General features: G+C 45.2%; 3 protein-coding genes across 5 annotated transcripts; 1 reads left to right on the forward strand and 2 right to left on the reverse strand.

Annotated features, from left to right (window-relative positions):
* Window positions 1-116: 116 nt before the first annotated feature.
* LOC119088723 (MLV-related proviral Env polyprotein-like) lies at window positions 117-4776 on the forward strand. Of its 2 annotated transcripts, none has more exons than XM_037209468.1 (2): window positions 117-471; window positions 1820-4776. In XM_037209468.1, the coding sequence occupies exon 2, from the start codon at window positions 2083-2085 to the stop codon at window positions 2905-2907; it is 825 nt and encodes a 274-aa protein (XP_037065363.1). In that variant the 5' UTR covers window positions 117-471; window positions 1820-2082; the 3' UTR covers window positions 2908-4776. The 2 variants fall into 2 exon arrangements, with proteins under 2 accessions (XP_037065363.1, XP_037065362.1); XM_037209467.1 differs by having other exon boundaries at window positions 1937-4776.
* A 1747-nt stretch (window positions 4777-6523) lies between these two features.
* Ak6 (adenylate kinase 6) lies at window positions 6524-22816 on the reverse strand. The gene is made up of 5 exons (XM_028884849.2): window positions 22735-22816; window positions 20228-20320; window positions 10408-10466; window positions 10156-10301; window positions 6524-7148 (listed from the first exon to the last, which is right to left on the reverse strand). The coding sequence occupies exons 1-5, from the start codon at window positions 22760-22762 to the stop codon at window positions 6956-6958; spliced, it is 519 nt and encodes a 172-aa protein (XP_028740682.1). The 5' UTR covers window positions 22763-22816; the 3' UTR covers window positions 6524-6955.
* Window positions 18474-22822, reverse strand: Taf9 (TATA-box binding protein associated factor 9). Of its 2 annotated transcripts, none has more exons than XM_028884847.2 (3): window positions 22735-22822; window positions 20228-20320; window positions 18474-19504 (listed from the first exon to the last, which is right to left on the reverse strand). In XM_028884847.2, the coding sequence occupies exon 3, from the start codon at window positions 19485-19487 to the stop codon at window positions 18693-18695; it is 795 nt and encodes a 264-aa protein (XP_028740680.1). In that variant the 5' UTR covers window positions 19488-19504; window positions 20228-20320; window positions 22735-22822; the 3' UTR covers window positions 18474-18692. The 2 variants fall into 2 exon arrangements, with proteins under 2 accessions (XP_028740680.1, XP_028740681.1); XM_028884848.2 differs by lacking the exon at window positions 22735-22822 and adding an exon at window positions 22355-22425.
* Between the last annotated feature and the right edge of the window lie 42 nt (window positions 22823-22864).

Here is a 22864-nt window from a genome sequence, read left to right on the forward strand (position 1 = left end):
ATTATTATTATTATTATTATTATTATTATTTGATGGTTGCTGGCTTAAGGACAGCTTTTGGAAGATCTGCCAGGAGGCAGACCATAAACTGATCCTTTTGGAAGACTTGCCTGAGGCTATAAGTTGATTTTTGGCTTAAGAGCCATCCTGACTATTGTAAACTTATTTGCATGGATCGTAGCCATTACCAGACCTGTCTGTGCCTCTCCAGGCAGCTTGAGAATGAGTGGGTGGAGTTAAGGTTCCTTAGAAGCCGCCCAAGCCCGCTCATTTTAGCCCGCTCAGTGCGGGCGGAAGTCAGACAGAAAAGGTTGCACGTGGCAGAGGCAGAAATGCGGAGGGAGAAGGGTTCAGAGCTTTGGCAGAAAGCTTGGGGATGAAGTGACTCTTCTATTTGCACGTTCACTGGCAGAAGTTCCCGCGATGCTGTTTTGAGGACAGATTGACCGGTACCCATCCCTACCCGCCAATGTAAGTGATAAATGTATCCGCCCCTTTGTCCCATGGCTGTCGCCGAGAGAATCCTTACCAAGATTACTCTGGTTTGGAAAACAGAGATCAGATCCTTCCCTTGCAGTTATAAACCTCTCGTTTCTTCTCCAGAGCCCATCGGCATTGTCCTTAGATATGAGGAAACCCCGACTGAGAACGGAGTTTATCTCAGGAGACCTTCTAGGCGATTGCATGGGACCTTTCCCATATACCCCATGCGATCGCCTGGTTTCTGTTCTTGGTTCCATTGCCTGAACAGAAACTGGCGAACTACTTCTAGGGGTGGCTGTGCGAATTCAGAGCTCTCTCTCTCTCTCTCTCTCTCTCTCTCTCTCTCTCTTAAAAATAAGACTGCCTGGTATAGTAAAAATATGCTATCATTCAGGTGTTTATGATAGTAGAAATCTGTAAACTTATGCCCACCAGAGAGAACTGATTAACTCAAACTAAAAGATTAGGAGTCCTGAAACTTCTGGGGGGGGGGGGAGCCTGGTGTCAGCCTCTAGACTTCATAAACACACATGTACCTGCATGCACATATTCTAATGTGAGGCCTCTGTAAGACCCCTACTCTATTCTCCAGAGAGGAAGACGCTTAGGCAAGGATATCTTAATATAGACAGGCCCGGACCACTTTTAAGTTCCCAGATGGTGATATCAGCCCCAGGAACTTGAAAATACAAAGTCAGGATGTTTGACCATGTTTGTCTCAACTCTGGAGGCAGCTCATAAAAGTCCTGACAAAGCAGCTGAACAGACGAAAAATAAAGATAACATATAGGCCTGGGAAAATGGAACCAATACTAATTAGGGGAGAAGGGATCGGGGAGGGACTGTGGGGGATTGTGGTTTTTGTCTTTAAAAGCCAGCTGGACAGAGAAAGGAGGAACTCCTCCCTGCCTCGGTGTGACAGGTGTCAGAGGTCGAGTCCCTGCCTGGCTTGTATCTCGCTTGCAATAAATGTTGCTGTTGCAGTCTGGACACCCTCTGTCTTCGGTGGTCTCTCTGGGGGTCGTGATCTGGGCAGAACATTTGGGGGCTCGTGAATGGGACATAAAAGAGACCCTAACTAAATTAGCCTTGGAGACTGGCGGTGATTGGGTGACTCTCCTCCCCTAGAGTAAGGAACTCCCCCTATCAACTAGGATTAACCCCTTTTGAGGTCGTGTATGGGCAGCCACCCCCTCTCCTACCTAGCTTTGAAACAGAGCTGGTGATGCAGACGGAGGATGTGGACCTCATTAAGAGTTTAAAACTTTTGTCCCAAATACAAGAGGGCATATGGCCCCAATTACGGGCCATCTATTCATCCTCCTCTTCTCCCAAGCCCCATAGCAACCAGCCCGGGGACTGGGTCCTGATCCGCAGACACCAGTGCAGGACCTTAGAGCCAAGATGGAAAGGGCCCTACTTTGTCATCCTGACCACACCCACCGCTCTCCAGGTGGACCGCCTTGCAGCCTGGATCCACCACTCCCACACCCGACTGGCAGACCCGTTCGCCCTTCCAGAGGAACGCCAGGACGAGACCTGGGAGGCCTCTGAACACCCCTCCAACCCGCTAAAGTTCAAGCTCCAACGCCAAAGAACATGAAGCCCGTCCTGCTTCTGCTGCTTCTGCTTGTGAAAGCTTCCCACGGGGCAGGTCACTCCAACAACCCTCATGCGCCATGGAACCAGACCTGGCTGGTAGTCAACGAGGAAACTGGCGTCATTGCCAATTCCAGCTCCTCGATCGGAGAACCTAAGGACCCCTGGTTCCCGGACTTGTATGTCGACCTTTGTGATCTGGTAGGAGAGGAGGCGTGGGACCCATCAGACCAGGAACCTTTTCCCGGGTACGGGTGTGCTTCTCCTGGCCAGAGAAAGAGAACTAGGGAGCAACACTTTTATGTATGCCCTGGACATTCCCGGAGCCGGGACCAAGTTAAAAAATGTGGGGGCCCAGGGTCAGCCTATTGTGCCGCGTGGGATTGCGTAAGCACGGGGTATATTTGGTGGGAGGCCCCGATAAAAACTGACTTGATTACTGTGGGCCGCGGGGACAGAAGTATGCTAGGAACAGGGAAATGTCAACAAAATAGCAGATGGGTAGACTGCGGCCCTTGTTATGATAAGGAACGCTTCCCCAATCATCCATGGGCAACCCCTGGAGGTCGCTGCAACTCCCTGATAATTAGGTTTACTGAAAAAGGAAAAAAGGCCAACTGGACCACTGGGAAAACGTGGGGGTTGCGGCTATACCGTTCGGGGTATGACCCTAAACTTACTTTCACCATCCGGCGCACTCTGTCCCCAGTAAAAACCTCAGTGGGGCCCAACATAGTACTGAACCCCCAACCAAAGCGAGTTGTGCCAGGGGACACAGCACTGCCACTGAATCTGACCATACCACCATTAAGCCCAGCCACATAGAGTCCCTGCTGTTCTCCCTGTTCCAAAAATCCTTTCTGCTTCTTAATGCCACTAGAGCCCAATTTAACAGCCTCTCGTTGGCTCTGCTATGATACACAACCGCCTCCTTAACACTCCAACAGGTGGAGGGCCAAGGCTTATGCATAGGACAAGTTCCACTGGAATCTCAGGTCCACTGCAATGGTACTGAGCCACTTGGGAACCAGACGACACCTGGCGGGCGTGTTCCTCTGGGCTGACTCCATGCGCACACCTCACGGTCCTTAATAAGACCCGGGGGTTTTGTCTATGAGTCGGACTCGTGCCCCGACTGATATATCTCACACCGAGGAAGACCTGCCTGACCTAATCGAGCCTATCAGCCCCAGCCGCTGTCAGAGAGAACCAGTTACAGCCCCCACTCTATCTGTGCTACTGGGGACTAGCTTGGCGGGACTGGGGACCGGGGCTGCGTCCCTGATCGCTCCACAGCAGCGATAGTCCAGCCTCCGCCTTTCCCTCGAGGAGGACAGAGAGACACTGGAAAACTCCATCTCACACCCCCCAGGACTCCCTATCCTCCCCAGCAGAGGTGGTCACGCAAAACAGGAGAGGGCGAGATCTTATTTTCCTGAAGGGAAAAAAGGTTATGTGCCGCCCTAGGTGAGGAATGCTGTTTCTATGGAGACCACTCCGGAGAATCAGTGGCCAGAGTAGAGGAGGGCTGGCAAAACGAAAAAGAGAACATGAAGCCAACCAAAGCTGGTTCTGGAGTTGGTACTCCACATCCCCCTGGCTTACTACTCTGGTCTCATCCCTCAAAGGGCCCGTAATACTCTTCTTTGTGGCCATCGCCTTCGGACCTTATGTCATAAATAAACTGCTCCGATATATGAGGGAACGACTAGGTACGGGCCAGCTTATGGTACAAAGAGGGCATACACCACTAAATACCACCGAATTCGAGTTATATGCTGACCCTAGAGAAGATGGGAAAGAGTCCCATGAGTAGGAGCTAGTTAGGGGCCCATGACTGAACCCCATTAGGATCAAAGAAAGGGGGGACTATGAGGCCTCTGTAAGACCCCTACTCTCTTCTCCAGAGAGGAAAAAGCTTAGGCAAGGGTATCTTAATATTCTGGACACCCTCTGTCTTCGGTGGTCTCTCTGGGGGTCGTGATCTGGGCAGAACACTGTAAATGCATATGCATCTATATCACACACAAATCTTTTAACAAATGTGGCCTGTACACTCTATCTTTTGTGGGGTGCTGATGATTGTATGAAGTGGCCCTGTGGTGGTTTGGATGAGAATGGCCCCCCATGAGCTCCTTTATTTGAGTGTTTGGTTCCTCCTTGGTGGAACTACTACATTTTGGGAAGGGTTAGGAGGTGTGGCCTTGTTGGAGGTATGTCACTGGGGGATGGGCTTTTAAGGTTTCAAAAGCCCAAACCAGGCCAGGTATCTCTCTGCCTGCTGCTTGTGGGTCACATGTGAGCTCTCCGCTACTGCTCAAGTGCCATGCCTGCCTGCCTGCTGCCATGCTCCCTGCCGTGATGGTCCCAGGCTCACCCTCTGAAACTGAGCAAACCTCCTAATCCGATGCTTTCTTGTATAAGTTGCCTTGGTCACCATGTCTCACAGCAATGGACCGGTGACTAAGACAGGCTTTGTCCATCTAAACATATGCCATCACTGAGCCACACCCCCAGACCAACTGTATATTTGTCATCAAATTTTAAAACCTGAATCTTCCTCCCCCTTCCTGCCCCCCAGCTGAGGACCGAACCCAGGGCCTTGCTCTTGCTAGGTAAGCGCCCTACCACTGAGCTAAACCCCCAACCCCTAAAACCTGAATCTTAAGATGATAAAATTTATCTAAAAGACAATTGAGAGGTTTGTGTTTTCTTTTTGCTTTGTCTTGTTTTTTCGAGACAGGGTTTCTCTGTGTAGCCCTGGCTGTCCTGGAACTCACTCTATAGATTAGGCTGGCCTTGAACTCACAGAGATCCGCCTGTCTCTGCCTCCCGAGTGCTGGGATTAAAAGTGTGTGCCACCACTGCCTGGCAAGGGTCTGTATTTTCTAAAATGATATAATCCTCACATAATAAAAAAAATACAGACCAATGTGTGCGATGTGTTATTTTGTGTATGTGTGTGCACATGGAAGCCAGAGGACCACCTTGGACATTCCTGAGGCACCATAGCCTGGAACTCATGAAGTAGGCTTGGCGGGGCCAGAGAGCCCCAGGCAGCCGCGAGTCTCAGCCTCTCCAGCACTGGGATTAGATGGACGTGCCACGGCACCAGCTTTTTAAAAATGTGGGTTCTGGGAATCAAATTCTTGTCCTTGCAAACACTTGACTCATTTCCTCAGCCCTATTACTAAGCGTGTGTGTGTGTGTGTGTGTGTGTGTGTGTGTGTGTGTGTAGGAGACAAGGTTTCTCTGTGTAGCCCTGCCATCTAGAACTCACTCTGTAGACCAGGCTGGCCTCAAACTCAGAGATCCCCCTGCCTCTGCCTTCTGAGTGCTGGGATTAAAGGTGTGCCCCATGGTAACCACCATGATTTTAAAAAAAATGTATACATACACGTTATATAGGCATAAAGTATCTGCAAGGATATACAATTATTTCCTAAAGGGAGGTGACCTGGGCTAAAAGGCCAGTGTAACATTTTGTACCAAATGAGTTCTGTATACAGAACTGTGTTGTTTGATGTGTCCAGGGCGGCTCCAGCAACAGGCCTGATTAGGGGTGTCCAGGGCCTGAAGAAATGGCACACACAGACAGAAGAGCTGGTGGACTATCAGCCTGTGCACCAAACAGTGGACTGACCCCGGGATGGAGAAACCTCAGTACCCTGTAGCTCAGCTTGTTGTTAGGCGGGTTATTGCACACAGCTGAACAAGGAGGTGGCGTTACCACATACAGATAACAAGGAGGCGGGGTTTATGGTATACTGCTGGATCAAGGAGGCTGGTTTACCTAATCTCTTAAGAGATCTCTCTAGGTCATGAACGCCCGGGGAAGGAAGTTATGGGGGACATTTTCTGCACAGTCAACATCCACACTCACCGTGGGGAGAAGGCTTTCCTATGGTCTGAGGCTGTGGGGCCCCAGACAGACTCCATTCACCTGGATCTTTCTCGGCCCCACAACTGCCAGCCCACATTTTATGTATGTGTGTGGGTGCCCTTGGCACACACATGTGAAGTCCAAAGTTGTCTTCCTTAGTCACTGTTTAGCTGAAGCAGTCTCTTGCCGATTCCAGCTGGTCTAGTTAGCCGGCCTGTCCCAGGGGCTCCCTCTGCCCCCAGGGCCGTTGACAGGCAGGGCTCCAGACCTCCTGCCTGTCAAGTGCTCCTGCAGTGAGCACTTTCACTGAGCCACCTCCCCAGCCCTCCAGTGATTTAAACCTCCTTTTCATTGCTTCTGTGTGCGCATGTGAGTGCACATGCCACAGTATGCATGTGGGAACCCGACATGCACGACAACCTGAGTTGGTTCTCTCCTTCTCATGTGAGTCTCAGGCATTAAACTCATGCCCTCAGCCATGGTGACAAGTTTTTTATTTAGTCAGCCATCTCATCAGCCCCCTCTACTTTTATAAATAAAAAAGCAATACTCTGATGGTGTATCTTTAGTCTTCCATTTTTATTTTAAGAGATCACCTACATTTTAGTAAATTTAAAAGATATGTCCCCAGGGATCATCAGATTTATTGTCCATTGAATTTGATGACAATTTTTAGGTTCAGTCCTTAAAATAATTTATATTAGTATTTGGGATTGTGGGTGAGCTTTCTCATGGAGAAAAAGAAACCCAGGCAGCACCTAGAGCTGCGACACAGTTTTCTTCTGCTGACCCCTGGGCATTTCTGCTAGGTGGACTGAGTGATATTAACGGGGTGGCTATACTGTGGCCAGGCTTTTTTTTTTCTTTTGAGATAGAGTCTTACTACACAACCCTGGCTGGCCTAGAACTCACTATGTAGACCAGCCTCTGCCTCCCAAGATCTAGGATTAAAGGTGTGCACCAACCACGCCTAGCTCGCCAGTCTCTAATTCAGGAGTTATGATCTTTGACCCACTGCTCAATCCATTTTGAGATTTGGTTGATGTTATCCTCTAGCTGCTCTGGTTCATTACTGGGCAGCTGATGCACAATTTCTTCTCGGTAGGAGGCTCTGGCTTCTTCATAGAGAACTTGGAAAATCTCACACTGAATGTTGTCTTGTAGCTTCTTCTCACTGTAACCCCTGGAAGCAGAGAGGTGAAGCCAACAGAACGGTATTAACTATAGCTTTGAACAAGCTGGAAACTGGACACGTGAATACATCAGAAATTACACAAGACACATCTCACGCTCTCTTTGCCTAGAGAAAACAGACTAGCCACTGTGTGACAGACTTCTTGGACATGAGGGCTAAGCCAAGAATTATGAGACTAACATTTGGGTTTATCTGAATCCCTTGCTAATTTATTAGCTGCTCAAATAATTACCAATCAATTGGCCAACCTACAAGGACCTACCCCAAACCAGATTCTTGGCTAAGAGACAAATAAAAGGATCCATAGCAAGGATTTATAATAAGACAGATAGTACACACAGAGGAAAACATGGACTCCCATACATGATTGGCTAATTCATCATAAAAATGTTATCTGTATTTTACCAATCCCAAAGGTAATAAAAGTAATTTATATAATATTTAGGCAGTATGTAAATTAACGAACTAAGCCAGTTAAAAAGCTAAGGGGCCAGAGGACCACTACATGGCATCATGCCCTCCACTGCTGAAAAGCCACCAAGGTCATTCGGAGCCTTTGATAGCAATAAAGAGATCGGATGACAGCAGCTGAGGAACCAGCCCAACTCCCTTTTGTTCCTGGAAGCCATTTGAACCTGTAGCTAAGTTAAGTATCTGTTTACTTTAAAATTTGAGTTTCTATTTCTCACAGCTGGGTTGCAACTCACCCCCAATCATAAAATGTTCTGTAACAACTGCTCCAGGAAGATTTCCTTATCTGCTTTGTAAAACCCAACTGCCTGTTCTCGCTTCTGTAACCACATTTGCAGTTTTGCCCTACAAAGGGGTATGGGAAATTGGCCTGATGGTCTCATGAACCCCACCTTGATGTGCACATGAATCAAGCTTGCTTTAATCTGGCCATAATTGGGTCAGTGGTCTTTATTGGAGTCTGTAGGATTAACAGTGTCTCCTTAACATCCAAGCTTCAGGAATCAGTGACCTTTGCAGATGTGGCCATGAACTCTACTAAACAGGAATGGGCCACGTTTGCAGAAGACCTTGTACAGGGAAGGGATATGATGCTGGAGATGGTGTCATGTACGAGTGACTTTTCTGAAGCCATCCACTTGCGAGCCAGCTCTGATTACTCATCTGGAGCAAAAGAAAGAGTCAGGATTCTAGCAGTCCCAGGGAACCTTAAGCAGTGGAGGCTGGGAAGCAGACTCCACAGGGCGGATCTCAGAACTAAGAAAATACAGGCTGGAGAGCGGCGCAGTGGTCAAGAGCACTCGCTGCTCTTGCAGAAGACACAGGTTCAGAGGTCTGACCTCTACGGGCTCCTTCGTGAACGTGGTGCGCGCACACACACACACACACACACACACACACACACACACACACACACACACACACACACGTTAAATATTAAAAATAAAGCCAAAAATATTGACTTGTTCTTTCACATCTTAGTCTTCGGTGATTTACATAAAACTGGTTTGGAAGGTAAAGTGTAAATTGTCGTGACTGACAAAGTCACATGTGCATATGGTCTCTTTCAGTTCTTTGGACAGTTGTTTTCCCTTGAACTTGGGGCCTTGCACTTGCTTCACACATGCTCCACCACTAAAGCGACATGGCTGGCTCCTCTCCTTGACCATCTTTTAAAATCCTAATTAACATATAAAATAATGGATTCCATTACAACATTTCCACGTTTATCATGCACTGAATTCCATATTGTCACTGCCACCCCTAATCCCACCGGTCCCTTCCTGTCTCAAATAGTCTCCTCTTCACTTTCACATCTTTTTTGTTAGGTTTTTGAGACAGGGTCTCACTATATAGTACTGGCTGTCCTATAACTCATTCTGTAGTCTAGGCTGGCCTCGAACTCAAGAGATCCCCCTGCCTCTGCCTCCCGAGTGCTGGGGTAAAAGGTGTGCACCATGACACCTGGTTCACTTTCACATCTTACATCCATTTCTCTTTGCTCAAAATTTCATAATGGCTTTTCACTATTTAAAGAACAAAGAGGGGAGTTCAGATCCAGCTTAGCCTAATCTGTCATCTAGATGCTACTTGTCCTCTGTGCAAAGACTGTATACGCATCCCAACCAGTGGTCAATCAGAGCTGGCCATTCCGATCCGAGATTTGACAAAATTCTGGAGCTTTTCTTTCTGATACTGTCTTCTAACGCCCTCTAAAATCTCTATCTGCCTACAGTCTGGATCAAAATATATCAGAAAAAAAGTTTCCCCTTCAAGTTCCTTTTTCTGGTTAAATCTAATGTTCTATATGGATGTGTCCAAAATATATTTTAATGATTGAATTATTTTGTTAATTTTCATAAACTTCCGCATTGTTGAAATAGGCATAATTTAAATGGGTAATGCTCAAACAAAAAATATTATTGTTTGACTCTTTTTCTGGGAAAGGCTTGTATCAAGGATAAAACATGATTATGTGGGGGTTTCTATCTGGTATATTTTACTAAATCAAATTGCAGCTGAAGCTGGGCAGTGATAGTACATGCCTCTAACCCTAGCACTTGGGAGGCAGAGGCAGGAAGTTGTTACAGGACAGGATCTCTGTGAGTTACAGGACAGCCAAGGCTACAAAGAGAAACCCTGTCTTGAAAAAAACAAACAAAAAAGAAAAAAAAAATTCAGTTGAGACATTCTGTCACTCAGAATACCTGTGTTTTACAAATGTCTTCAGTTCAGAATAACCATCACATAGGTTTACTTTATAGAGAACAAATAAAGCAGCTACTTTTCAAACAGAAAGTCTTCTCATGGTAGTGTCAGCCAACATCATGAACCTGAATACAAGTTTATTTGCTTTAAGAACAAAATAAGAATCCCAGCACTCAGGAGGCAGAGGCAGGGGAATCTCTATAAGTTCGAGGCCAGCCTGGTCTATAAAGTGGACAGCCAGGGCTGTTACACAGAGAAACCCTGTCTAAAAAAAGAGCACCAAACCAAAACAGAATCACTTTTTTCTTTTCCTTACCTTGTTTCAAGTCTTTTGTACAGTATACTGTTATCTGTTCTCAGCACAAAAACTATATGAAACCAGCGTTCCGGAAAGAAATCACAGCCATGGTAATCAACAATAACGCCACCTTCTCTCATCTGATTCTCTAGCTCATCAACGACCTGTAATAAGCACACAATAAAAAGGATGAATGGCCCTAAGAAAACGGCAATGAACTTTCCCAAGAAGTTCAACAAATGCATATTCCTCTGTTCAGTCAATACTTACCCTATCTTCATCTAAAATCGGACAATTGTATTCTTCGTCGTAGCCATCATATAACTGCCCTACGAGAGATTTACATCAGCTTGTTACTATGTCCCAAGCAGCTTTCACTGATTTTCAGTTTAATTTTAGATTTGAGGAAACACATCATTGATTCCTTCAGATGCAAGAAAGGGCACCGATCCAACAGCTGAGACACATATAATAGCTTCGGCATGGTCACAGACATAGTCAGCAGTGCTGACAAACCGGAATCTTAGCCAGAAGGAAACCTGGGTATCTTAAAGTTTGTTTGCTTTGTGCTCTTGAGTCAGGGTCTCACCATGAAGCCCACCCTGACCTTGAATTAGGAATCCTCTGATTTCAACCTCTAGGATTACAGGCATGTACCACCATGCCCAGCATATCCAAAACCTTCACATTTTTTTTTTAAATTAAGATTTTTATTGGGGATTGGAGAGATGGTTCAGCAGTTAGGAGCACTGGCTCCTCTACTCTTCCTGAGGTCCTGAGTTCAAATCCCAGCAACCACATGGTGGCTTATAACCATCTATAACGAGGTCCAATGCCCCCTTCTGGTGTGTAGACAAAGCATTTGCATACATGAAATACACAAACAAAAATTAAGATTTTATTTTTAATTATGTGTGTGTCCGTGAGTGCAGATTCCTGAGGAGGCCAGAAGTGTGGAAACCACGAAACCCGTGTAATAGGTTGCTGGCTGTAAACCACAAGATAAGTGCCAGGAACTGAACTCTGTTCCTCCACAAGAGCAGAATGCTTTTTTTTTCCCTTCAATACAAGATTTCTTTGTATAGTCTTGGTTGTCCTAGAACTAGCTCTATCAACCAGGCTGGCCTCTAACCAGAGATCTTCCTGCCTCTGTCTCTCAAGTATTGGGATTAAAGGCATGCACTGCTACTACCACCACCACCACCAGCAGCAGCAGCTGTAATTTTTTTTAAATAAAAGGTTTACTTTCTACAACTCCTCCCCTCTAAGACAGGGTCGCGCTATATCTATCTGGCTGGCCTTGAACTCACAGAAATCCATCTGCCTTCCGCCTCACAAAAGTTGGAATTAAAGGCCTTAGCCACCACACCTGGCTACAAGATTTATATTTAATTATGTGTACATCTATGTCTAGTTATGTGCATGAGTGTGGGTGTCTGCATAGGCCAGAGCCACTGGATCTCCATAGAACTGGAGTCACAGACAGTTGTGAACCACCCAATGTGGTGCTCTGAACTTGGGTTCTTTGCAAAAGCAGTGTGCATTCTTAATGTCTAGGCCATCTTTCCAGCCTTTATCTGAAAATTTCAAACATCAAAGTTGAAATAACTTTAAAGAGGGGAAGGGGGACAGCCAATATCAGAGTTTGGGAGGCCATTAGTGGAAGAAATAACATTTTGTTTTGTTTTTGATTGGTAGGAAAAGAGAATACATGGACTGACATCTCAAACAGTAAGATTGGGCTCCAATCCCAATGTGCTGGAGGTAGAGGTGGGCAGAGCTCTGTGAATTCCAGGCCAGCCCAGTCTACATAGCGAGTTCCAGGACATTTGGGACTACATAGAGAGACCTTGCCTCAAAACAATTAAAAAAACCCAACCAAACCAAACCAAACTAAGATTGGGTTCCAGATCAAGGTCAAGAATACAAACTTGCTGCTGAGGTGGCGCACACCTTTAATCCCAGCACTTGGGAGGTAGAGGTAAGTGAATCTCTGTGAGTTTGAGGACAGCCTGGTCGACAAAGCGAGTTCCAGGACAGCTAGAGCTACACAGAAAAACCTTGTCTCAAAAAACAAAAAACAAAAAGAATGTAAACTTACTCCAAGCAATCTCAGGTTCTTGCTTCAGGCAGGGAATCCCCCTTCCCTGATCTCACATTTTCATAAGGACTGGGGAAAAGGAGTCGGTATCTTTATTTCTTAGAATCTCTAAAAACCATTCCTCTCAAAAGCTAGATAGTCTTGGACCTGTGGCTATAGCTCAGTGGTAGAGCACTTACTTAACATTCACAAGGCCCTTAATTCAATCTCATATACTCAAGTGAAAAAAATTGGTTTATTTTAAAAGACAGAGGCTTGAGAGATGGCTCATCAGTTAAAGGTACTTGCTGGTCTTTCAGAAGACCTGGTTTCAGTTCCCAAAGCTCACATGGTGACTCACAACTGTCTGTAACGCTGGTTCTGACACCCTCTTCTGGCCTCTGGGGGCACCAGACATACCCAGGGTACACATACATACATATAGGCAAAAAACTTATAGACGTAAAACTGGAAAGAAAAAAAAAAACTTAGTGGGAATAACTTAGTTGGCAGAGGACTTGCCTATTGCACAGGAAGCCCTGGGTTTGAGTGCCAGCAATAAATAAACCAGGTGTGGTGTCACATGTCTAAAATCCAAGCACTCAGGATAACCAGGAGTTCAAGGTCATTCTTGGCTACACAGCAAGTTATAGGCCAGCCCAGGAGAGAAGAGACCTAGTCTCAAAACAAAACAACCACATGAATTAACTCATAAACCCACACCAAGTGCTGTCAGTAAGTTTAAAATAACGACGAAAGCTGCTGTGAAAAGACGGGGCATCCTTGACCTCGTAGACAAGCATCCAAGGTCACCGGCTGCGGCAGCAAAGGGCTGGATGTCATACTTAGGAACTACTTAATTCCTGTTCCCTAGGCAGCGGTCACCTTTCTCATCGCTGTGACAAGATCCCCCACAGCAGGAGCAAAGGTCATGCTTTCAGGACATGTCAGCCCTCATGGCAGAGAAGGTATGACAGAGCTGCTCCAGGCCGAGGTGGTGGGAGTCTGCAGCTGCCACTGTTTGACATGGCGACCGAACAGGAAGTAGAGGGGAGACAATAACCACCAGGGATAGCCCCTGTACCAGCCAGGCCATACCTCCGGAAAGTTTCACAAACCCCAGTGTCACCATCTGGGGACATGAGCCTATAGCGATGAAGAGAAGGCATTGTGGTTACGAACGTCCTTCTGCAGAGGACCAGAATTGTTTCCAGCATCTACATGGGGCAGCTTCCAACTGCCTGGAACTCCAACTTCAGGGGATCCAGTACCTCTGGTCTCTGGGGGTACCTGCACTCACATGTACACACTCACACACAGACACATACACATAATTAAAAATAATGAAAAATAAATCTTTAGTACTCTTTTTGACTCAAAACAGCAGGGTATGGTGACACACACCTTCAGTTCCAGCACTCAGGAGGCAGAGACAAGTGGCTGAGTTTGAGGCTAGCCTGGTCTACTAGCAAGTTCTAGGCTAGCCCAGGGCTACATAGTGAGTCCTTGTCTCAAACAAACTCACAGATATGTGAGCCAGTGGGGGACATTTCAGACTCAGAACAAATGGAATTTGAGAGGCTGAAGTGGAGCAGGGGTGAACTCTGCTTTGCTCGTCTATAAGGACACGAAGATGGTAGATGGCATTCTGTCCTAGTTCCCTCTCACTGTCGTTTCCTCACTTGAAGCTAACATTCTTGGCTAGAATAATGACACCAACAGTCGATTTCTCCTGCTGATAGATACCCCTGACATCCTTTTTCATCTAGTTCATGTTGTACTGCATGGAGAGACTGCGCTCTTAGTTCTGATGGTTAAGAGTGGACAGTTAGCCAAACAAATCCAGGACAATGCTCTCTAGGGTCTCTTAAGCATCTTGCCTATTATCCAAATTAATCACCAAACACTCTTCCATCCCATGTGGTATAGAAGCAATGCTGTTTCATAGCTGTTGTTATTTATTTTTACCTGATTAGTTTTCTGCTATGGCACAAAGCAAGCACCACTCAGAAGAATTGGCAGGGTCAGATACAGCGTATTTTTCTAGGATGTGGGTTCTCTAACTTTGGGACTCATAACAAGTAAGACAAATTTGATAAGCAGAAATCCTATCTTCCTATTCACTTTACCTCTATCCAAGGCCCTCTCCTGGACTCCAGGGCATCAGGTATACACAATGGTGCAGATGTTACATACAGGCAAAACACCCACAAACATTTTTTTATTTTAAAAAATTATATGCTTTGGCTGGGGCACTGGTGGCACACCTTTAATCCCAGCACTCGGGAGGCAGAGGCAGGTGGGATCTCTATGATTTCTAGGTCAGCCTGGTCTACAAAATGTGTTCTAGGACAGCCAAAACTATACAAAGAAACCCTGTCTCGACACTGGTCCCCCCCATTACACACACACATATATGCTGTCTAAAATAGATGTATGTAGCAAAATAACCTTTAGAATTAGAAACCTTACTACTTACTATGGTTTTTGTTTTTTTCAGACAGGGTTTCTCTGTGCAGTTTTGGTGCCTGTCCTGGATCTCACTCTGTAGACCAGGCTGGCCTTGAACTCAGAGATCCATCTGGCTCTGCCTCCCAAGTGCTGGGACTAAAGGCGTGTGCCACCACCGCCTGGAGTTGTGATGATTGTTTTAAAGGTTTTCTTTAAAGATTTAGAGGATGTATATGTAAGCTTTGTCTCCGTGTGTCTGTGAACTACATGCATCCCTGGTGTCCAGAGGCCAGAAGAAGGTGATGGATGCCCTGGAAGTGGAGTTACAGTTGTGAGCTGTGTGTGGGTGCTGGAAATCAAACCTGCATTCTCTTGAAGATCAGTCACAGCTCTTGACTGCTGAACCATCTCTCTGGCCTCCTTTGAGGTGGAAATGAAGGTTTTAATTTTTTTTTTTATACACATACTACTGTGTATGTATGATATGTTAGGAGAATATGTAGGGAATCAAAGCACATGGGAGTCTTTCACACATGTGATTTTACCTGCTGAGCCATCTTCATTCCAAAATGAAGGGTATGTATGTATGCATGTATGTTTGTATGTTGTTTCCAAGACATCGTTTTTCTGTGTGGCTCAGATCCATCTACCTCTGCCTTAAGTACTAAGATTAAATGTTCCATCATCACCGGGCTGATGAAGGATATTTTCAATCATGCCAACATATTTTAATGTAACAAGTGTAATATAAACTTTCAAATACTCATTTCCAAAATACTTTTACCACAGAGCATGTACTAGTGATTGAAGAGATTAGATAAGGACACAATAGCGAACCAAATATATAAAGACAAATACAGTCTCTTCCCTCAAAGAATTTATAATAAACTGGAGATGACAGGTAAAAGTCTGGAAATGGGCTTGTGTTGCTAGGGGAAGAATTGGATGGGTACCTAGCATAGCCTCAAGATATTAGGGGAGGTGTAGTAGTGCGTGCCTATCTGTGTGTGTTGCATCCATACGAATGTATAGGTGTGTGTGTGCGCGTGCGTGCGCGCGCGCGCCTTTGCAATGATTAGAGCAGGACAGTGGGTACCTTCCTCTATTGCTATTGGCCTTATTACCCCAAGACAGGGCTTCTCACTAAATGAAGCTCACTCTTTGGGGTAGACTGGCTGGCCAGCAAGCTTCCATGATCTGCCTGTCTCCACTCACCGTCACTGAGGTTACAGGCACATGCAGCATCACCCTGCTTTTTACCTTGTGCTTGCAGACTAAGAGCTCTTCCTACTGAGCTATCTCCCCAGCTCCTAGAGGAAGTACTTTCTAAGCAGAGATTTGATGCAGTTAGCTGGAGAAGGGGTAGAGAGAACTGAGGAGGCCATTTTAACCAAAGTAAGCAAGATAATCAAAGACAGAGAGCCTAAGGACCAGAGGGAGGGTGAGTCTTTGACAACAATTAGAAAATAGTTTTAAGGGTCTAAGTAAGTTGAAGTCAGATCCAAACGGCCATTAAGACTGCACAAAGAGTTTAGATCAAGGAAAGAAAAATTTTAAAGTATATTAGACACGAAATATGGTGATTTGCGTCTTATTTTAAAAAACCATTTTGTTTTCTGGAAAATAGTGAATTGGAGCCAAATCTGGAAGCAGCAGGGATCCTTTATGAAGATGACTTCAGAATTCTTGGTAATCAGTGACCACAGCCTGTACTGAGAGTTGTGATAGTAGAGATGGATTTTAAAGCTCACTCCACATTTCAAAACAAGAAAATGTATACTTTAGAATGTTAAGAGGAAGCTGATTCTATAGTTGTTCACACACGTGACTTTGTTTTGTTTTTCAAGCCAGTGTTTCTCTGTGTAACCTTGGTTGTCCCAGAACTCGCTCTGTAGTCCAGGCTGTGACCTCGAACTCACAGAGATCCACCTGCCTCTGTCTCCCAAGTGCTGGGACTAATGGCATGTGCCCAGCTATTTCTTATCCTTTTCTAACTTCCATGAATAGTATCAAAAGAGAAGTGAGAGATACTAGAGCTTGAGATTTCTCACAGATGAGACTGGGATCTCAGGTGGTAGATACTTACACGGCACGTACCAACCCTGAGTTTGATCTTCAGCACCAGATAAACCAGATGTGGGGGTGCACACTTGAAAGTGCACTAAGAGGAAGTACAGGCAGAAGCACCAGATCAGATGATCCTTGGCTATTGACTAAGTACCAGGCCAGCCCAAGCTGCATGAGACCTTGTTCCAAACAAAACAAATCACAAGGGCCAGAGAAATGGTTCAATAAGTAAAGGTATTTGCTACCTCACCATTTGCGTTTGATCCCCAGGGCCCACATGGTGGAAGGTGAGAACTGACTCCCAAAAGTCCTCTGACCTCCACGTGTGCCATGGCAAGCTCACACCATTGCAAATATACAAAGTGTAATGCTAAAAAAAATTCTAGGCACAGTATCAGTGGCCAGGGAGATGGGAAAGAGTACTATATAGGTCGTCCCCCCCCCCAGAGAAACTATGAGAAGTTAGAGACCAAGTAGGCCTGTGCAGAGTATATGTGTATGTGTGGGAAGTCAGAACCAGGCGGTGGTAAGAAGAATCAAGGATGATTGCAGGGCCTGCTCTTAAATACGCTAATTTGGGAGTTTAGACAGCTATGTAGAACAGATGTCTATATTCTTTAGCTCAGGGACATGTACAGCAGGAGCTTGCCAACTCCTAAGTTAAGAGTAAAACCAAGATTCTAACTACGGAGCATGTAGCTCTGTGGTACAGTAAATGCTTAACATGTATGTAAGAACCTGTTCTATCTGAAATGAGTTCAATGCCTGGTATTATTCTACCAGTCCCAGACCTATGTGCACCCTGGAGTTAGCCTTTATCAGGCTAAAGGCTAATAAACCGGAGATAGGAAAATTAAGAATGCTATTAACAGTAAAACAACTGTATATGAAAGAACATCCAGTGGAGAGTATCTGAGGGAACACAGGATAATATAAGCATTCTTACACTCCCATACTACTGAGCTTAGTTAGAATTCATTTGAGCCAGAGTTAGGGGAAAATTTTTAAACTTTAAGGTGAGATAGGGGTCTAGAGAGATGGATCAGTGGCTACTCTTTCAGAGGACCCAGGTTCAATTCCCAGCACCCACCTGTGTCCTACAACCATCTGTGACTCCAGTCCCAGGGTATCTGAAGCCCTCTTCAGGCCTCCATGGGCACCAGGCACATGTGTGGTACACTTACATACAAGCAAAACACCTACATACATTAAAAAAATTGGGAAAAAAATGAGGTAGAAACTGAGAAATGCCAAGAGTCTTAAGTACAACCAAATATGACCAAAGGAATACGATTTAAAAAAAAAAAAAAAAGAGGAACTGAGAAAATAGGCCACTGAGATAGTTAAATCTAAGCATATAAATGAAATAAATATAATTTAGTTATATGAAGAAATCTTGACCAAGTAGTTTTTCCAAGTAGGTGTCATGGTTACATAAATATGAGAAAATACCCTAAGAGTGACTTATACACGAGAGACTCTAAAATAACTATCTAGCTGGGTATGTTGGTACACACCTTTAATCCCAGTACTTGGGAGGCAGAGGCAGAATGAACTCTGTAAATTCAAAGCCTGCCTGGGCAACATAGTTCTAGGACAGCCTGTACTACTTACTTAGACTGTACCTCAAAATAATTAAACACCAGAAAACATTAGAGGTAGATAGCAAAGTAGATGTAACAATTTTAAGATGAGGGGAAAATTGCTTGTGAAAACATAATTGCCGAAGTACCAAAAATCATATTGATAAATGACAATTTTATTTTTTATGCATAAAGGTTGATGAAAAACCATTACTAGTTCTATTAAAACTGAACATTTCAATTGAAAAGCATAGTACGTGTACTTATTAAATACCATTTTCTAAAATACAGATTTAGAACATCCAACATGCTTGTTTCATTTCAGTACAATGGATTCAAGACCAAGTACACATGTTACATGCATCCAGGCTAGATTACAAATTATCATAGTCATCATCATCATCATCATCGTCATCATCGTCATCTTCACGCTTTCTTTTCAGGGCATTTGCTGACTCATTGGCTGTATTTTGTGATACCATATTAGTGGTAATAAGGATGTTTTTGGACCCAATTAATGATGGATTGATCAGAACATTCTGAACTGCTGATGTTGCAGGAATTGAAGCTTTCACGGCAGGGGACTGAGAAGCAGGCATCTGCACTGTAAACCTCTGTCCCGTGAGGGACATTGGAGTGCCTACTTTCGTTGAGACAGACACGGTTTGTGGAGTTGGTGTGCCTAGTGTGGGAGTACTTGGTCTGCTAGAAACTGAACCAACACTTAACCGTGGAACTGTTATTCTTCCTGCAGGAGTAGATGCCTTTTTTTGTAAAGACTTAAGCCTATAATTTGGGGCAGTTAAACAATATCTATCGGGTGGCAATCTAGGACCTGAATATGGCTTGATCAATGGCAAAGGGGTTTGATTTCTTTGTCTTGCAATATCTAATAAAAAATCTCTCGGGGGAGGAGAAGTGAACGACTGGTCGGCACGGCACTGGATGGCCAATCGCACATCATCTGCATCAACAGTCGCCTTCTTAGCATGGCTTGAATATATTTTAGCATCATCTAGAATTGTGGTCACATATCGGAAGGCAAACTCCAACATCTGATTTATAACTCTTGGCTCATATTCTGTTATCCCCATATCCTTCAGGATTTGTGCCATCATCTGTGCATCTTTCGGCATGCTCTTGGGAGAAGCCATCTTGCCAGACTCCATGATATCCGGTGATCAGACTTTAGGTCATTTAAAAAAAATAGGGAAATTAGATCAAACCGAAATAGTTACTTTAGCAGCAACTGTTAGGAATTTAAAATTTTCAAATGTGTTAAAATTTTCAAAAATATATTTAAAATGTAAAACACCAATCTTTTTACTTTAAGCATACTTAAACTTCCCTTTGCTTAAAAACACTGAGTTCCTTCTCTGATGTGGAATATAAAAAGATGACACAAATAAATTAAGTAATAAAAGATTAGGGGAAAACAGGGTAAAATCAGTAAAAACACTACTTTAAACTATCTGCAGTGAGCCTGGTCATGCAACTATCACAGTTAAAGTGACTGATTAAATAGCATGATAGAGTTAATATCTTACTGCTTGAGTTCACAATAATCTGTCCTTCCTCAGAGATCAATACACACTGTCTCACACATGTTTAAAAATCACCCACAGCATTTTCCCTCCTCTTCACTCTCCTCACAGAAGCCATCCCAATTATTATTGTTCACAAACTTTGCTAGTTATTTTGGGTTAGGGAAGGGGAAATGTCCAAAATAACTATGCAGTCATACTAAGCATGTAGTGCTTTTTATTTCTTGCGTCCCCAGCAGAACACAAATTGCTTACTCCCAGTGTCTTTCTGCTTTCTGGACCCTCTAGCAACACTTAGCTAACTTAGTACTGACACTCAACTACCTGACTTAAAAACAAGAATCCAACATCAAAGAGTCTCTTACCTTCTTGAGCTAAATCCCCCACATTAATGTACTTCAGTCCTGATCTTGATGCAAGTTCTTTGCCTAGTGTAGTTTTTCCAACCCCTGGTGTACCTGTAAAAGAAGCCACAGAAAAATACTGTCAAATACTACTTATTAGATGTCAGGTATGGTCTGCCCTGAAGGTTCCTAACTGATATAAAACTTTTCTTAATTAGCAATCTTATATCAATATATAACATGATCTAATAAGAATACCCCCAGGGAGAGCGCCTGTGTGGCCTGGGCAGGCGTCTCCATGACGGGTAAGGTGACCTGCTGACGTTCCACACAACCTAAGTCAGAAGCTCATTTTTTAGTAAAAGGGGGACCTGTATCCATCCCCACCCCTGTTTTGGGTAACCATTGCCTTGCTTGCTGACCTTGACATTATCCCTATGCTAATTCCCTGCCTGGTTCCACCCTCCTGAATGCTAAAGATCCTTGTCTGTGTATCCTGTATAATGGGCATTAACAGCTTAGATGCAAGATTGTAAAACATTGGTAGTGAATCTCTGCCCTCTGGGGTTCTCCCATTGTGCTGTAAGTCTGTATTTAAGACCTCCTCCCTCCTTCAATAAACAGTATGGTGAAAGGAACCCCCCAAAGCCTGGCGTGGTGACGTATGCCTTTAATCCCAGCACTCAGAGGGCAGAGGCAGATGAATCTGTGAGTTCAAGACCAGCCTGATCTACATAGTGAGTTTCAGACAGCCAAGGATACAGAGACCTTGTCTCAAAACCAAACCAAATTAAACCATACAAAAAATTCTCCAGAAATAACTGGGTGTCAGTCTCTGTATCCTAATTTTCAGGGGTAGGTTTTCAGCAATGTTGATGCCAATTCTGTCTGCCAACAACATGAAACTAACCAGCATAAAATAAAGCACCTCAAATAAACTACCATCATTTATTGCTTTAATGGAAAAAAATTAAGTAGTATGAGATCTCATAACGACTAATCACCCCTAACTCTAATTTAAACTTCCCCAGAGGGAACTACTGCAAACTAGTTTCTTACTTAACTTTCTATGTGTTTGTGCATATCTAAGGGATACAATATACTACTTGGTATGTATTTAACTATGTGCACACATACACACATTGTATATATCCACACATACAGCACTGACATCCTATACAGCCCTTTGCTTTTCTCCTTTTATAGCTAAGACAATCAAAACATAATTTCAGCCATTCAAACTTATAAGTAACCCTGATAAATCACATCTCCATATCCAGAAAAATAGTATTTTCACTGGAATACAGCAATCTGAACCCTTGACTCAACCTGTATGAACTCTGTACTCAACAAGCTTACTTTTTTTTTTAATCTACAGACTTCTTATGGTGTAGCTCTTGTTTTGCTTTTAGTGAGGGCATTGTGCATTCCAGGCTGGCCTTTAACTTCCAATCTTCCTTAGTATTCTGGGATAACGAACATAAATTACGCTATCCAGTTTATGTAGTCGAGGAGATCCAACCCAGGGATCATGCCTACGAACTGAGCTACATCACCAGGGTCTCACCCCGTAGGCTACTGGCTTCAATGTCTTAAAGAAACCCCAAGACACGGTCTGCCCATGCAAATCAGATACCGTAAAACGTTCCTCCTAAGGACTCTGAAAGGCTAAAGCCTGTTTATGATTCCTTAACTAACAAAAGCTCCGCTTCCACAAACAGCATCTTAATTCCTTTCTGTACAAAGGGACAGCATCTACACCCACTCAGTTTTTGTACGACTGGCCTGCGATGCTAATAGACGCTACAACGGGATTATTTCCAGGTAAAGCTTCGAAGACCCAGAAGGGCTCCACCCACGGCCAGCTCCAGATCTTAACCTTCCACGGCACAGAGCGGCCACAAACGCTCAGGGGAGCCTTTCCCACCGCAGCAACAACAACAACAAAGCCTGTGGACACCCACCGAACGAGACTTGACACTTAATCGGTCACGTCTCTTCACGTGACACGCGAAATCACCCACCGAAATCTTTTGGGAGATGTTTCTCAGAAAACGGGGGGTGGGGGGGAACGGGGACGGGGAAGGGGGAAGACAAGGGACCAGGAAGGCCCAAGGACGGAGGCACCCACCATTACCCCATCATCACCTATCTCCTATCGGCTAGAATTGAAAAAAAAAAAAAAAAAAATCCCAAGCCCAACCCCGACCGAGGAGCAGCAGCCGGTTCTTCTCCGGGCGAAATACTAGCTTCACAAAGCCCCGAGTCTCTGGCGGAGCAGCGGAGCGCGCGAGCCAGCGGCCGCTCTCTCCTCTTCCTCCTCTCCGCCGCGCGTCCGGCCCCCTCCCCCGCAACGGGCGCGAGCGGCGCCGGGTCCTGACGCGACAGCACCGCGCCGCGCCGCGCGCCCGGAGGCGCCCGGGGGCGAGCCCGCCGCGACCCCCGCCAACCCCTCCAACCCCGGGGACCTCCCAGCCACTCGGCACCCCACCCCCCGGCCCGGCCCGGCCCCCGCCGCGCGCCCTAACCGGTGAGCAGGATGTTCGGAAGCTTCATAGTCCTCCCTCCCCGGGGGCAGCCGCCAGCGCCTCGGCTCCACGCGCCCGACGCCGAGCGCTCCGGGGGAGGAGCCGGAAAGGACGGGCGGTCGGGCGCGCC

Source organism: Peromyscus leucopus, chromosome 11 (assembly GCF_004664715.2).
Source record: "Peromyscus leucopus breed LL Stock chromosome 11, UCI_PerLeu_2.1, whole genome shotgun sequence".
NCBI lineage: Eukaryota > Metazoa > Chordata > Mammalia > Rodentia > Cricetidae > Peromyscus > Peromyscus leucopus.